Genomic DNA, 13,193 nt, shown 5'->3' with positions numbered 1-13,193 from the left:
ATGGTTTTAATAGTTACAATAACAAATCAATAGATGTTTAAAATTTTATAATTTTATAAAAACAAACGTTATAAACATAATTTATAATGAAGGAAATCGAATGCTGTACCTGTATCCATTTCACTTATACAATAACATTACAAATGAAGGAGAGTGAAAGGAACTCCTAGGCCTCGAATGCTCTAATACTGTCAGGGTCGAAGAAAGTAAGAGTTCAGTCAGAGGACTGGATAGGAAAGGGTAAAGAGGGAATTATACTGTTTTCGCTGTAAGAAAAATCCTAATGTAAACATAAGCACGTTGCTGTCATACCCGTGATTGGCTCCCAGCCGAAACACTCACATGACGCAGGAAAATATAGTTAGTATTTGGAAACCACAATCTTGTATTATTTGAATATAAAAAATTGAATTCTAGTTGGTAAATACGATTAAAAACATAACTTCACTCATGTAAAACGCTATGAAAAAAGAAAAGCTACTTTTATATTTTGTTATGTACTATGAACACGGATGAATACCGACAATAATACCGAGGTAGTCTGTTCTTGTAACAAGCTGGCGTCACTTGAGCTCGTATAGCTATTGCATCCTCGGTGTGTGTGTGTGTGTGTTTATTAAACATAAGAGTGGAAACCCTCTCAAAAGCGGAGAGAAACAAATAGTCTTAAATGTATATAATGAGTTAAGTGAGTTTTAATTGCAGTAATTATAAAGTAAATGTTTCCTAAGCAAACAAATGCATAGTAGTGAGGTTAGGTCTACCTGACATTAAAAAACGAGATGACAAATTGAATTTATTTGAATATTATTTACAATTAACGCTAATTATTATAGTAACAGAACATAACCTTCTGCGACAGTATTGGATTTCCAGCCTCCATGACGTTTCGCTAGTTGTCTTTCGATTGCATATCCGAGAATAATCGATACTTGTGCTTTCATATTGCTACAATGGTGTTTGGTGTTTTCTGATTGGTGGAACACCTGAACTTTAATGAATAGGTGTACTTTAATGAGGTCCATTAAAGGGCTGCTACCAGGTGTATAATTACTACATTTCGGCATGGTCGAGCATAAAATAATTTATCAATGTGAAAGTTATAAACTATTATCTTGTGACAGTTTTACTGACGGATCATTTAAATAAATTTTATTTTATGTTTTTTAACTTGTCGGCCCAAATTGTTCATTAAATTATATGTCTTACCTGCATAACAAAATGAGGTGGTTCAACTTCTGGTGACGTGGACAGATGCCGAAGAATGAACTCATCAGTCTGTTCTAGCCACAGGTCAACACCCCGCAAAGGATCATAGTTGAATGGTCCAATTCGTAACAATCCCAGTTGGCAATCATAAATATCCAACACCTAAAAATATTAAATAGACAGAAATTATTATGACACTTTGAAATAAACAGAAATATCATGACATATTAAAATAAACAGAAATTATCATGTAACACTGAAACATTCCATGGTTGAGTAACACATTCTTGGATTCGGATAGCTTGTTAGGATAAACAATTCCAATAAACACACCTTCATCTCAAACAGCAGAAATAACTAAAATGCTCTCTCAATTAATTTCATTCAATAAAAGAATTGTATTCCAATGGATACCATCCCATTGTGGAATCCTGGGAAATGAGAATGTGGATGCTTTAGCAAAGAAGGGCAGCACTGTTACTTACAGACCTGTTACTAAATCTACGTATTACTCTGTGAAAAGATTTATTAAATCTACATACCTAGACTTCAACAAACAAAATTTGATAACACAACCTGAAGGGAAAAAATGGAACTCTCTGCATCACAATCCACAGTTAATTCCTGATTTACCATTAAAATCGTCTGCAGCTGCATTTAGATTGGCAACAGGCCATGACTGTTTGAACAAACACCTGCATAGAATTGGAATATATCAGTCCCCTAACTGCCCATTGTGCAACTCAAACCAAGAAATGGATTCGGAACACCTCAAAATCTGTGCTTCAGTGACTGACCATGATAATATCTTTGAAAAATATTGGAGTGCAAGAGGTCAAATGACTTTATTGTCAAACGCCTGGCATTAGAAAACAACAACAACCCAGAGACAGAACTGTAGTAATGATGATGGCTGCCGAAAATGATTTGTTTGAGAAAGAAAAATCTTTCTTGCTCTCATCTAATTCAGAAATGAGATCAATTTACTAGTCACAAAAATGTGACATGAAATTTATTTCTATTCTGAAAGAAGACACACTGGGAATTCTCGTCATTAAGTACAGTCAGTGGCAGCTCCTGCATATTTCTTAAGAGGAGGAAAGAAGTTAACAGCACGAAATGACACCTTCTTGAATGAAACATACTACAAATTAGCCTACATGCATACATGTAAGACCAGGTAGTGTTGGGGTTGGCCTTCCGTTCTGTATAGCAATAATCTGCTCTTGTAAACTGAGTTTCCTAAATTGTCCAAAATATATTATGTTTTCACTTCCATTCATTGTTGAATAATTGCGCAAATTAACAATTACAAGAAAATTCACAACCTCGTAGCATTTTTCGAGCACACTACAGCATCACACGTGTTGGAAGAGACTAGCTACTAACTCGTAACCGGAACTGTTTTACGGAAATGGAAATGGGAAATAATCTGAGGAAAGCGAGAACACTGCACCCACCCACGTGGTCTGTGTTGCCACATGTACATTTTACAAGTTCAGTATCACATGCTTTTGAAGAATGTCAGTTTTTGTAAAGTCATACTATCATTATTGTTCAAATCTGCCAGTGGCCGATTAATTTTTTATGTTAAAAATGATGTAGTTTGGAGTACCTACTTTCAGTTTCAAATATATTTGTACAAAACTGACAACTTGGCTGTTGCCCTGTCTAATAAGCAATGAATAGAAGTGAATTTCAGGGGCCAACTTTGTTTTACATAAACCTGACTTTAACTTTCAAAAATCTACGAAAGTTTCAAACCATGAATAATAGGCTATATAAAGTGCAATCAATAATATTTTTGATTTATAATTAAAAAAAAAGTTTACATGGTGTCTTTCATAGCATTGCGTTAAAACTGTTTTTGTTGTGTCTCCTCCTAGATGTGTTATAGTCCGGTTGAATGCAACATCGTTAGGTGGCAGCGGTAGCGAGCTTGCTGCATGACCAGTCGGTTTCTATTTCCCGCCCGTGCGCTGATTCAGAGGAGGATCTTCTCCCTCTCTGTTCATTTACTTGCTTTAAAACTCTGCTTCTTTCTCTGGCCGCTAGTGCGCTGTTGTCTGTATGTGTTAACTGCAGTAGAGGAGGAATGGAGTGCCTTTCCTCCACACAGACAATCTCGCATCTTTCTCACAGTTTTCTACAGCACATGAGTGCGCGTCGTTTAAAACTAGATCAACCGAGTTTTTCTTATAGCTGTGAACTTAAAAATGATCAAATCTTCCTCGAATTTCAAGGCACATATCGACCCTCCCAAGTACTAACATTGTAATTCAATTTTTTATGGTTTTGAGTTGTCCTAGTTAATATGGTCTTAAATTGTTTCTTTTTCTCCCAGTACTATCATTGTAACTCTAAACCTCTCCAATTGTATGTGAAATCTGTTACTTTACATATCTGTATACACTAATTTACACGATCATTTTAAAACGTCATTTTCATCTCCAGAAAAATGTAAGAAAGTGAGTTACAATGTTAGTACTTGTGAGGGTCGATATTTTATTTGGTATTTACTTTCAAAAGAAGAAAATGTGAGGAGGACGTTCCTCCCTTTCCTCCCCCGAGGAACCGCCAATGAATACAGTCTTAGAAAAAAGTTTTGTTGCATAGATATTTTATCAGTCCCAGAAAGGAGGCAGTGTGCATGATCAGACATACAATGAAACAAAACTAATTTTATTACCTCAACTAGTCGTTCCCTTGTGAACCAGGTCGCTCATCCTCTGATCATGTGCACTGCCTCCTTTCTGGGACTTATAAAGCATATGCATAATATAACTTTTTTCTAAGACTGTACTGTAATTTGATCGAAACGTAGCCTATGTGATGAGACGTTTTTGTTTACATTCTCCTCTCGTAACTCTTGCGAAGTAGATGACTGCAGTTACACTCACCCCCACTGCAAAGCAATGACCTCAAGGAAACTGCTACTCTTTGCAGAATTGCAACATGTTACATTTCGTATTCTTAAAACTATTGGACGTATCAAAAAACTTATTTGACAAAACTTGTTCACATTGACTTCACCGATTACCTCTGAATTAATATAATAGGTTTCCTTCCACTCTGTATATATACAGGCAGATTCTTTCATGTCCATTAAAATTATTTACGTATCTCTTAAGTAGATCGAAATATTATTATTATTATTATTATTATTATTATTATTATTATTATTATTATTATTATAAAGCTAGTAAAAGATTCTCCCTTCTAAAAAGACTAGCAGGAAAGAAATGGGGATGCTCTAGGAATACTTTGAACACTACATACATAATGTTTATACAGCAAGTGCTGACATACTGCGGAGAAATTGTAATTACGAGTACTTCACCTTTCATAAACGAAATAGAATATGTTCAAAACCAAGCTCTCAGATTCATTACTGGTGGAATCGAAACAACTCCAATAGATTCTATGAGACTCCTCACTAATATTAATAGCATCAAAATGACAATAGAAGAAAAAGCACTGATTCAATATTAAAAACTTATCAGATTACCAGGAAACAATTGGCATTCATACAGTCTTCTATGTAGATTGAAAACTCAATAAAGTTTCATATCCATTGTTCAAGAATTAAAACAGAAAATCAATATCCCGAATTTAAAAGAAAACTTACAAATTAAACCAAACCCTTTAACTCTATTAAATATAGAGTATAATCTAAATTTAACACAAGAAATACTGAAATCAGAAGTAAACACTGAAATACTGAAACAATTGTCTTTAGAGACAATTAATATTAGGTACCCTCCACAAAACTGGCTTCATTTATACACCGACGGATCCTTGATCTCCAGAGAACAAGGTGCTGGTGCAGGTGTTACGTGCTGTCTCTTCTCACTTTATATATCTCTTGGATATGGAACAACAAGTTTTGATGGTGAAATCATTGCAATAAGTGAAAGTATCAGGAATCTTCTATGCCACATCAATAAATTTAAGAATGCAGTTATATTGTCAGACTCCAAAGCAGCTATTCTATCAATAGTCTCTAAACACACACTTCATCTCAAACAGCAGAAATAACTAAAATGCTCTCTCAATTAATATCACTCAATAAAAGAATTGTATTCCAATGGATACCATCCCATTGTGGAATCCTGGGAAACGAGAATGCGGATGCTTTAGCAAAGAAGGGCAGCACTGCTACTTACAGACGTGTTACTAAATCTACGTATTACTTTGTGAAAAGATTTATTAAATCTATATACTTAGACTTCAACAAACAAAATTTGATAACACAATCTCAAGGGAAAAAATGGAACTCTCTGCATCAAAATCCACAGTTAATTCCTGATTTACCACGCAAATCGTCTGTAGCTGCATTTAGATTGGCAACAGGCCATGATTGTTTGGCCAAACACCTGCATAGAATTGGAATATATCAGTCCCCTAACTGCCCATTGTGCAACTCAAACCAAGAAATGGATTCGGAACACCCCAAAATTTGTGCTTCAGTGGCTGGCCATGATAATATCTTTGAAAAATATTGGAGTGCAAGAGGTCAAATGACTTTATTGTCAAACGCCTGGCATTACAAAACAACAACAACATATTATTATTTTTTTTTTTGTTTGTTCTTTATTTTATTAAATGTTACTGAGATAGAATACATGATAAAGGATCATGACTGAAAAGTGACATTACCTGTTGTCCTCCAGTCAAATGCCTTGCACTTCGGAGTGCCTGTTCTGGGCCTTTGTCTGGAAAGGTTGCTGGAAACAACTCTCCTGTTTTCACATTCACGCCTGAACATACAAAAATGCACACACATATAAGTTACTCAATATAATACAAACCAAATAAACTTAAAAATGTTGTAAATGTACGTCCCTAACCAAAACTATATCACAATTTGGGTGTGTTTATAACTACCAATGCAGTAGATTGTATTCTGAAATTTCAGAAAATAACTGTTTTATTGCATTCAGTATTAAAATATCACTAAACCACTTGGTTCTCCCTGCAAATCACTTATATTTATTTAATTTATCATGCCTATAACAGCAGTCATATCAGAAAAGGAAGAGAAGATATAGTTCATACTTGTATGGTAATACCAAAGTGAAATGAAAATGGCACAGAAAATCGAAGTTATAACATCTAATTTTATTCTATAGCAGCTTCATATTCCGCAAACCTCACGAGGATCTGAATTCTAATCCTTGTAGCTGTCTATTGACCGAGCAAATATAATGTAACAGTTCATAAACTTTTCTATAGGTATATTGTTAATGATAATACAGTGAGGTTAGTTGGGGACGCGTGGGTTTTTGTTCAGAACTGGCCCAGCTATCAATGTGTTGGTCTCCGGCACTTTCAGGCCTACAATACTACTGTTACAATGCTTAAAAGTTACATTTGTTGCTCAAAATGTCCTCCATTTACTGCATCACACATCTGACATGTTTTTATGAAATTTGTAGTCACTCTCGCAAGTTCTTCAGCACTGATAGAATTTATTGCATCTCTTACATCCTGTTTAAGTTCGTTTATGGAGTGTGGGTTTCTAACGTTCTGTACGGCCCTATTTTATGTAATTTTGTCTCTACATGAACAGAACTTTTACTTATTCCAGTTTACTGCGCTAAACGTCTGAGAGATTTTTGAGGCATGTGTTCCAATCTTTTACCATCTCATCTAATTTCTTTCCCGACAGAACACAGCATTCTCTTTTCAGTTTTTCATCGTTTACCAAATCTGTCTGCATGAACTTCTTATAAAGTCTTCTTATTGTACTGGCAGCTGGAACAGGTCTCTCTGGAAACTTTTCCCGAAATTTGCATCTTGTCGCCACACAAGATTTTCATTTCCATATGTATGTACTGTATAGACTAAATAGAATAAGTACGTTCACGTAATGAATGTCATTACAACAGTAGCCTAGACAGAGCACTTTAAACATAACTTAAACTTTTAAGATAACAACTTTCACCGCAAACTTCTTCTCACAATACAACACAAGCGAAACTGCAGTGTCACCCATTGCTTGTGCACAGAGAATGCGGATGCACTATTCCCAGTGATAATGCTATCTCTTGGCAGGGAATGGCTCTTACAAAACCCAAGCATCCCCAACTAACCTCACTGTATAAGAAGGGTGAGAAATAGAAGATAAAGATAATGATAATAATAATAATAATAATAATAATAATAATAATAATTTATTTATTTATTTAATCTGGCAGAGCTAAGGCCAGTAGGCCTTCTCTTCCGCCCAGCCAGACTCTAATTCTAATTGAATACAATTGCTTACCGTAAACTGGGGTTACTTTGAACACAGAGGAAACTTTGACCATTTTTTCAGAAAATCATATTTAGGGTTCTACATGCTGCACTTGTTATAGATGGAGGTAAATTTGGTATGAGAATGATTTTATGATGATTTACCTCCATCTATAACAAATGCAGCATGTAAAAAACCTAAATATGATTATATGAAAAAATGGTGAACGTTTCCTCTGTGTTCAAAGTAACCCCAGTTTACGGTACATAGTTATTACATTAATATCTAGACCATAAAACAACATGAAAGTAAATAATGAAAGTTGGATAAGTAATGTTAGTGTGACACTAGTAAACATTGGTAAGAAATAGTTATAATAATAATAATAATAATAATAATAATAATAATAATAATAATAATAATAATAATAATAATAATGAGATAATTTAGATATTTATCTGTGATATACATAACCATTAAACATTGAGAAACCTGAAACAGCTATTATTGTTAACAAGAATTGTTAGAAAAATATTTCGTTAGCCTATTCTTAAATTGGTTTGATGTCTGACAGTCCCTGACATTACTCGGTAGGGAATTCCAAAGCCGAGGAACAGCCACAGTGAAAGAAGATGAATATGAGGATGTTCGGTGGGAGGGAATGGATAATACTGAGGAGTGTTGTGATCGTGAGTCTAGGTTATGATGGGTGGGTAAATTTTGAAAACGAGACGCAAGATAGACAGGAGTGGAGAAATGCAATATGTGAAAGAGAAGGGAAAGACAGTGGATTTTCCTACGATCTTCTAGACGGAGCCAGGACAACATTTCGAGGGATGGTGTTACGTGATCAGCCCGGCGAATATTGCAGACGAAACGGACCCACATATTATGAACACGTTGTAGTCTCTGCGGAAAATGAGGAAAATGGAGTAGAAAGAAAGATAGAAGAATGATAAGGACGGAGTTCTTTTTTTAGTAACTTTAAATTAGGACTTCAACATAATTCTCACGTTTCTTTTAATCCCTAACTGTACAGCAACTAAATAAAATAAACCGTCACTCACCTACTCCATAGAGTATTGGCCAATGGATGCCTCCACGAATTGTTGTGTTTAGTTCTCCCACACAGGCAAGTGTCAAGTCAATTTCCACTAACTGCTTATGAAAAGAATCTGTAACAATCAGTAAAGCCATATCACAAAATTAACACAGGAGAACTCCATACAATATGTTTTTTAATCAGTCCATATTAATGTTATTCTTCTATAACTAAATTATTTACTACAAAAAATTACATTTCATTTATTTCTCATCTAATAATGTATATGTATACACGTATGAAACCTAAAAACAAATTTGGGGAAAGTGACTTTTGACCGACATATAATAATTACCATTATTCTCAACAAATATGTTAACAGATTTTTATTCAAAGGGAAAACAACTAACTTAGACAAACTACAGGGTGAACGGCTTGAATGTACCTAATTTCAATTGTATGTGACTGGTAAACGGTTGAAGATAGAAACCTACAGTAACGTTTATATGAAAGGAAAACTCAACAAGTTTCGATATGCACATCACCATATCTCTACGTGAGCTCCAGCTGTCACTGTGACGATATCGAGGCGATGAACGATTTCTTGCCAAGCACGTTGGAGCATGTCCTCTGGAATGCTCTCAATAGCCTCTATGACGGGCTCCAGAAGATCACGAAGGTCTCTGTCTGGGGTGGCGTACACTTTATCTTTGACGTAGCTCCAGAGAAAGAAATTGAGCAGTGTTAAATCCGAGAATCAGGATCAGTGCCGAGACGGTCTAGCATTGTATTGGCGAATTCCATGTGTTTGGGTTTGTCATCCGGCTCCAGATGTTGCATTAACTGCGCTTTGTATGCGTACAGTTTGAGGCGTTTGTGAACAATTCGTTGCAATGTTGATTTTGGTACTTGAAGTGCCCACGAAGCTCTTCTTAATGACTTCTGCAGGCTTTGCTCATACGCGGCTTGAACATTTGCAACCATTTCGTCGGATGTTCTACGACCACCACCATGCTTCTTCAACACCGATCCTGTAGCTAAAAATACATCGTGCCACTTCTTAATGTTTTTAACAGTTGGAGCATCATGGTTAAATGTTATGTTTTATTTAACAACGCTCGCAACTGCAGAGGTTATATCAGCGTCGCCGGATGTGCCGGAATTTTGTCCCGCAGGAGTTCTTTTACATGCCAGTAAATCTACTGACATGAGCCTGTCGCATTTAAGCACATTTAAATGCCATCGACCTAACCCAGGATCGAACCCGCAACCTTGGGCATAGAAGGCCAGTGCTATACCAACTCGCCAATCAGGTCGACAGGCATCATGGTTAAACACTCACCGATACTCCCTTTGAACTCTAACAATTGATTTAAGCTCCACATACCACAACACAGTTTGCACTTTCATCTGCGGTGTCGCCATTTTGACGATACAATCTACGAAAAGAAACCGTGTCTGCGCACCATCTACCGACAGGATTCGAAACTTGTTGAGTTTTCCTTTCATATAAACATTACCGTAAGGTTCTATCTTCAACCGTTCACCAATCACATACTTACTTACTTACTTACTGGCTTTTAAGGAACCCGGAGGTTCATTGCTGCCCTCACATAAGCCCGCCATTGGTCCCTAATCCTGAGCAAAATTAATCCATTCTCTATCATCATATCCCACCTCCCTCAAATCCATTTTAATATTATCCTCCCATCTACGTCTCGACCTCCCTAAAGGGCTTTTTCCCTCTGGCCTCCCAACTAACACTCTATATGCATTTCTGGATTCGCCCATACGTGCTACATGCCCTGCCCATCTCAAACGTCTGGATTTAATGTTCCTAATTATGTCAGGTGAAGAATACAATGCGTGCAGATCTGTGTTGTGTAACTTTCTCCATTCTCCTGTAACTTCATCCCTCTTAGCATCAAATATTTTTCTAAGAATCTTATTCTCAAACACCCGTAGTCTCTGTTCCTCTCTCAAAGTGAGAGTCCAAGTTTCACAACCATACAGAACAACCGGTAATATAATTGTTTTATAAATTCTAACTTTCAGATTTTTGGACAGCAGACTGGATGATAAGAGCTTCTCAACTGAATAATAACACGCATTTCCCATATTTATTCTGCGTTTAATTTCCTCCCGAGTGTCATTTATATTTGTTACTGTTGCTCCAAGATATTTGAATTTTCCCACCTCTTCGAAGAATAAATCTCCAGTTTTTATATTTCCATTTCGTACAATATTCTGGTCATGAGACATAATCATATACTTAGTCTTTTCGGGATTCAGCAGTCACATACAATTGAAATTAGATACATTCGAGCGGTCCACTCTGTATTACTCTAACAGTAATTCCATGTGCTAATGTAAAAGTATCGAAACTATAAATTGTACTGTACTGCTTTCAGTAACTCGAAAGTGAACCAAGGATAAAAGGTTTCATCAGACAAGGAGAATAACTATTCGAAGAATTCTATTTATACTTAAAATTTAAATATATACAAGCTTACAAATCACAGCCAGATCGCGAAAAGTACAGCAAACATGTTAGAGATCAAAATGAACAAGCGTTACAACATAAATTTGTATCATTCAATTGGGAATCAAACATGCATAATCATTTTGTATTTTATACTATTCGATGTCCTTCTCTTCTCCTTGAAGTCATATAACAGCCAATAAGATGCAGTCAGCAATCCTGTTTAGTGCGATAAGATGAGACCTTTGAATGACCTCTTCATTGCAAAGTATATATACTTCAAACGAGATTGTAGTTTTATTTTCTTGGTCAAGTATCAATTCTGCAGATAGTCATTTTTTTATATGTATTTCTACAACATTTTATTGATAATGGCTCCGCATTTTATTAATTCATTTATTTGTGTGTTACCCGTGACACCCTTAATGAAATTGGCAGTATGTAATAACTAGGGTTCGGATGTTTATGACATGTCATATTTTCTTCCTGGCTTTCATTTCAGTCGTAGTGTTGAATTAAACGTTTATGACTACTTTTAGAGATGTCTGATGTGTCATATATTTGCATATTTAAGTCATTTTCTCAACATTGGTCATATTGTGCATATTTTTACGTTTTAAAATCATATTTCATTTAGGTTATTTTTGCGGACATGATCTTAAATTTAAATTACTGTATGTTTTATTTGACGATGCTTGCAACTGCTGAGGTTATATCAGCGTCGCCAGTGTACCGGAATTTTGTCCTGCTGGAGTTCTTTCACATAGCATAAATCTACTGACATGAGCCTGTCACATTTTACATTCAGATACGTTGAAATATGTTCGGTATTTTAAAATGTCTTTATTCTGCTGACAATTTGACGGTCATTGGAATGTAGCCTTGCAGGAAGTAATGAATTACCGTATGTATAATCTATTGTCACCTGTCTAGACAAGTATGCAGGGACGCCTCTGGTGCAGGTAGCTCTTTGTTCCCTACCCTGCACATTTCAGTAGAAATAAGAATTTTAAGTCTTTAATGTTACAGTTACAGTAGGCCAGAATGGTGAATGAAAATAGGTATGTAATACTTAGAACTTTATTTTTTTTTAGTTGGTTATTTAACGACGCTGTATCAACTACTAGGTTATTTAGCGTCGAAGAGATTGGTGATAGCGGGATGATATTTGGCGAGATGAGGCCGAGGATTCGCCATAGATTACCTTGCATTCACATTACGGTTGGGGAAAACATCGGAAAAAACCCAACCAGATAATCAGCCCAAGCGGGGATCGAACCCGCGCCCGAATGCAACTTCAGACCGGCAAGCAAGCGCCTTAACCGTCTGAGCCACGCAGGTGGCCAGAACTTTATTTGATTGTAATTATGACAGGTATTTATTTATCCACAGCTTAATATGGGTTATTGCTCTTTAGAGGAACAAGAATTGTGAATAATAGGAGAAAATGTACCCTCTCCTGTATATGGAAGCAAACTATTACAAGGAAAAATGAAACTTGTGTTTTAATGTTAAAATAATGCGATTCAAAGAATGTGGCAATTACGTATATTAATTAAATATTAATTAAATTTGAATCCATTTCTTTGGTCATATTTAGCTATTTTTGAGGTCATATTTGCTTGCATATTTCCCACTTTTTGGGTCATAAACACCTGAATCTTAGTAACAACCTAGTAAAAATGGCACTGACTTCCATTTCGTAATTTCATACAGTTCAAACATTATTTTGATCCTCCGGATCTTCAAATTAATAAAATATGTTACAAGTAACCTGATATTAGCTAAACATATGCCATATTTTTTTTAGCGTAGAATTCTTATTTCTGGTGTACAGTTCCTATTAACGCCACCATTAAGTAGCAAATATATTATCAATGATCTCATAATGTATTTACTTATTTATTTACTCAGTTATTTATTTCCTCATTTATGTACTTATTCATTATATTATTATTTATTTATTATTCCTTAGTCTTTGGCACCCTTAATGAAATTGGCAGCATGTAATAATATAGTAAAAAAAACTACTGATTTGCGTTTATAATTACATACAGTTGAAACATTATTTTGATTCTCAAGATCCTCAAATTAAAAAGATATTCTGATAGTACAGGTAATCTGATATTTTAGCTAAATACGAGGGGGATCCAGGAACTAACGACCGTTCGCGCATACCCGCCGCGCAGCTGACTCCCCTTCCTTGTTTGAAGGTCAACTGG

The 13,193-nt window shown here is 35.6% G+C and overlaps 1 protein-coding gene across 9 annotated transcripts in view; it reads right to left on the bottom strand.

The window, feature by feature from the left end:
- The window catches only part of Ntan1 (N-terminal amidohydrolase 1), a 624,645-nt gene that overhangs the window by 16,646 nt on the left and 594,806 nt on the right, over positions 1 to 13,193 (bottom strand). For all 9 annotated transcript variants that reach the window (XM_069846121.1, XM_069846125.1, XM_069846123.1 and 6 more), the window contains 3 exons: positions 8,515 to 8,622; positions 5,869 to 5,969; positions 1,210 to 1,371 (listed from right to left, as the gene is read on the bottom strand). In XM_069846121.1, coding sequence (XP_069702222.1) covers positions 1,210 to 1,371; positions 5,869 to 5,969; positions 8,515 to 8,622 — 371 coding nt within the window. The remainder of the gene's footprint in view (positions 1 to 1,209; positions 1,372 to 5,868; positions 5,970 to 8,514; positions 8,623 to 13,193) is intronic.

Source organism: Periplaneta americana, chromosome 14 (genome assembly GCF_040183065.1).
Source record: "Periplaneta americana isolate PAMFEO1 chromosome 14, P.americana_PAMFEO1_priV1, whole genome shotgun sequence".
Taxonomy (NCBI): domain Eukaryota; kingdom Metazoa; phylum Arthropoda; class Insecta; order Blattodea; family Blattidae; genus Periplaneta; species Periplaneta americana.
Note: the sequence above shows the minus strand (reverse complement) of the source record. Positions and strands in the feature narration are given on the sequence as shown.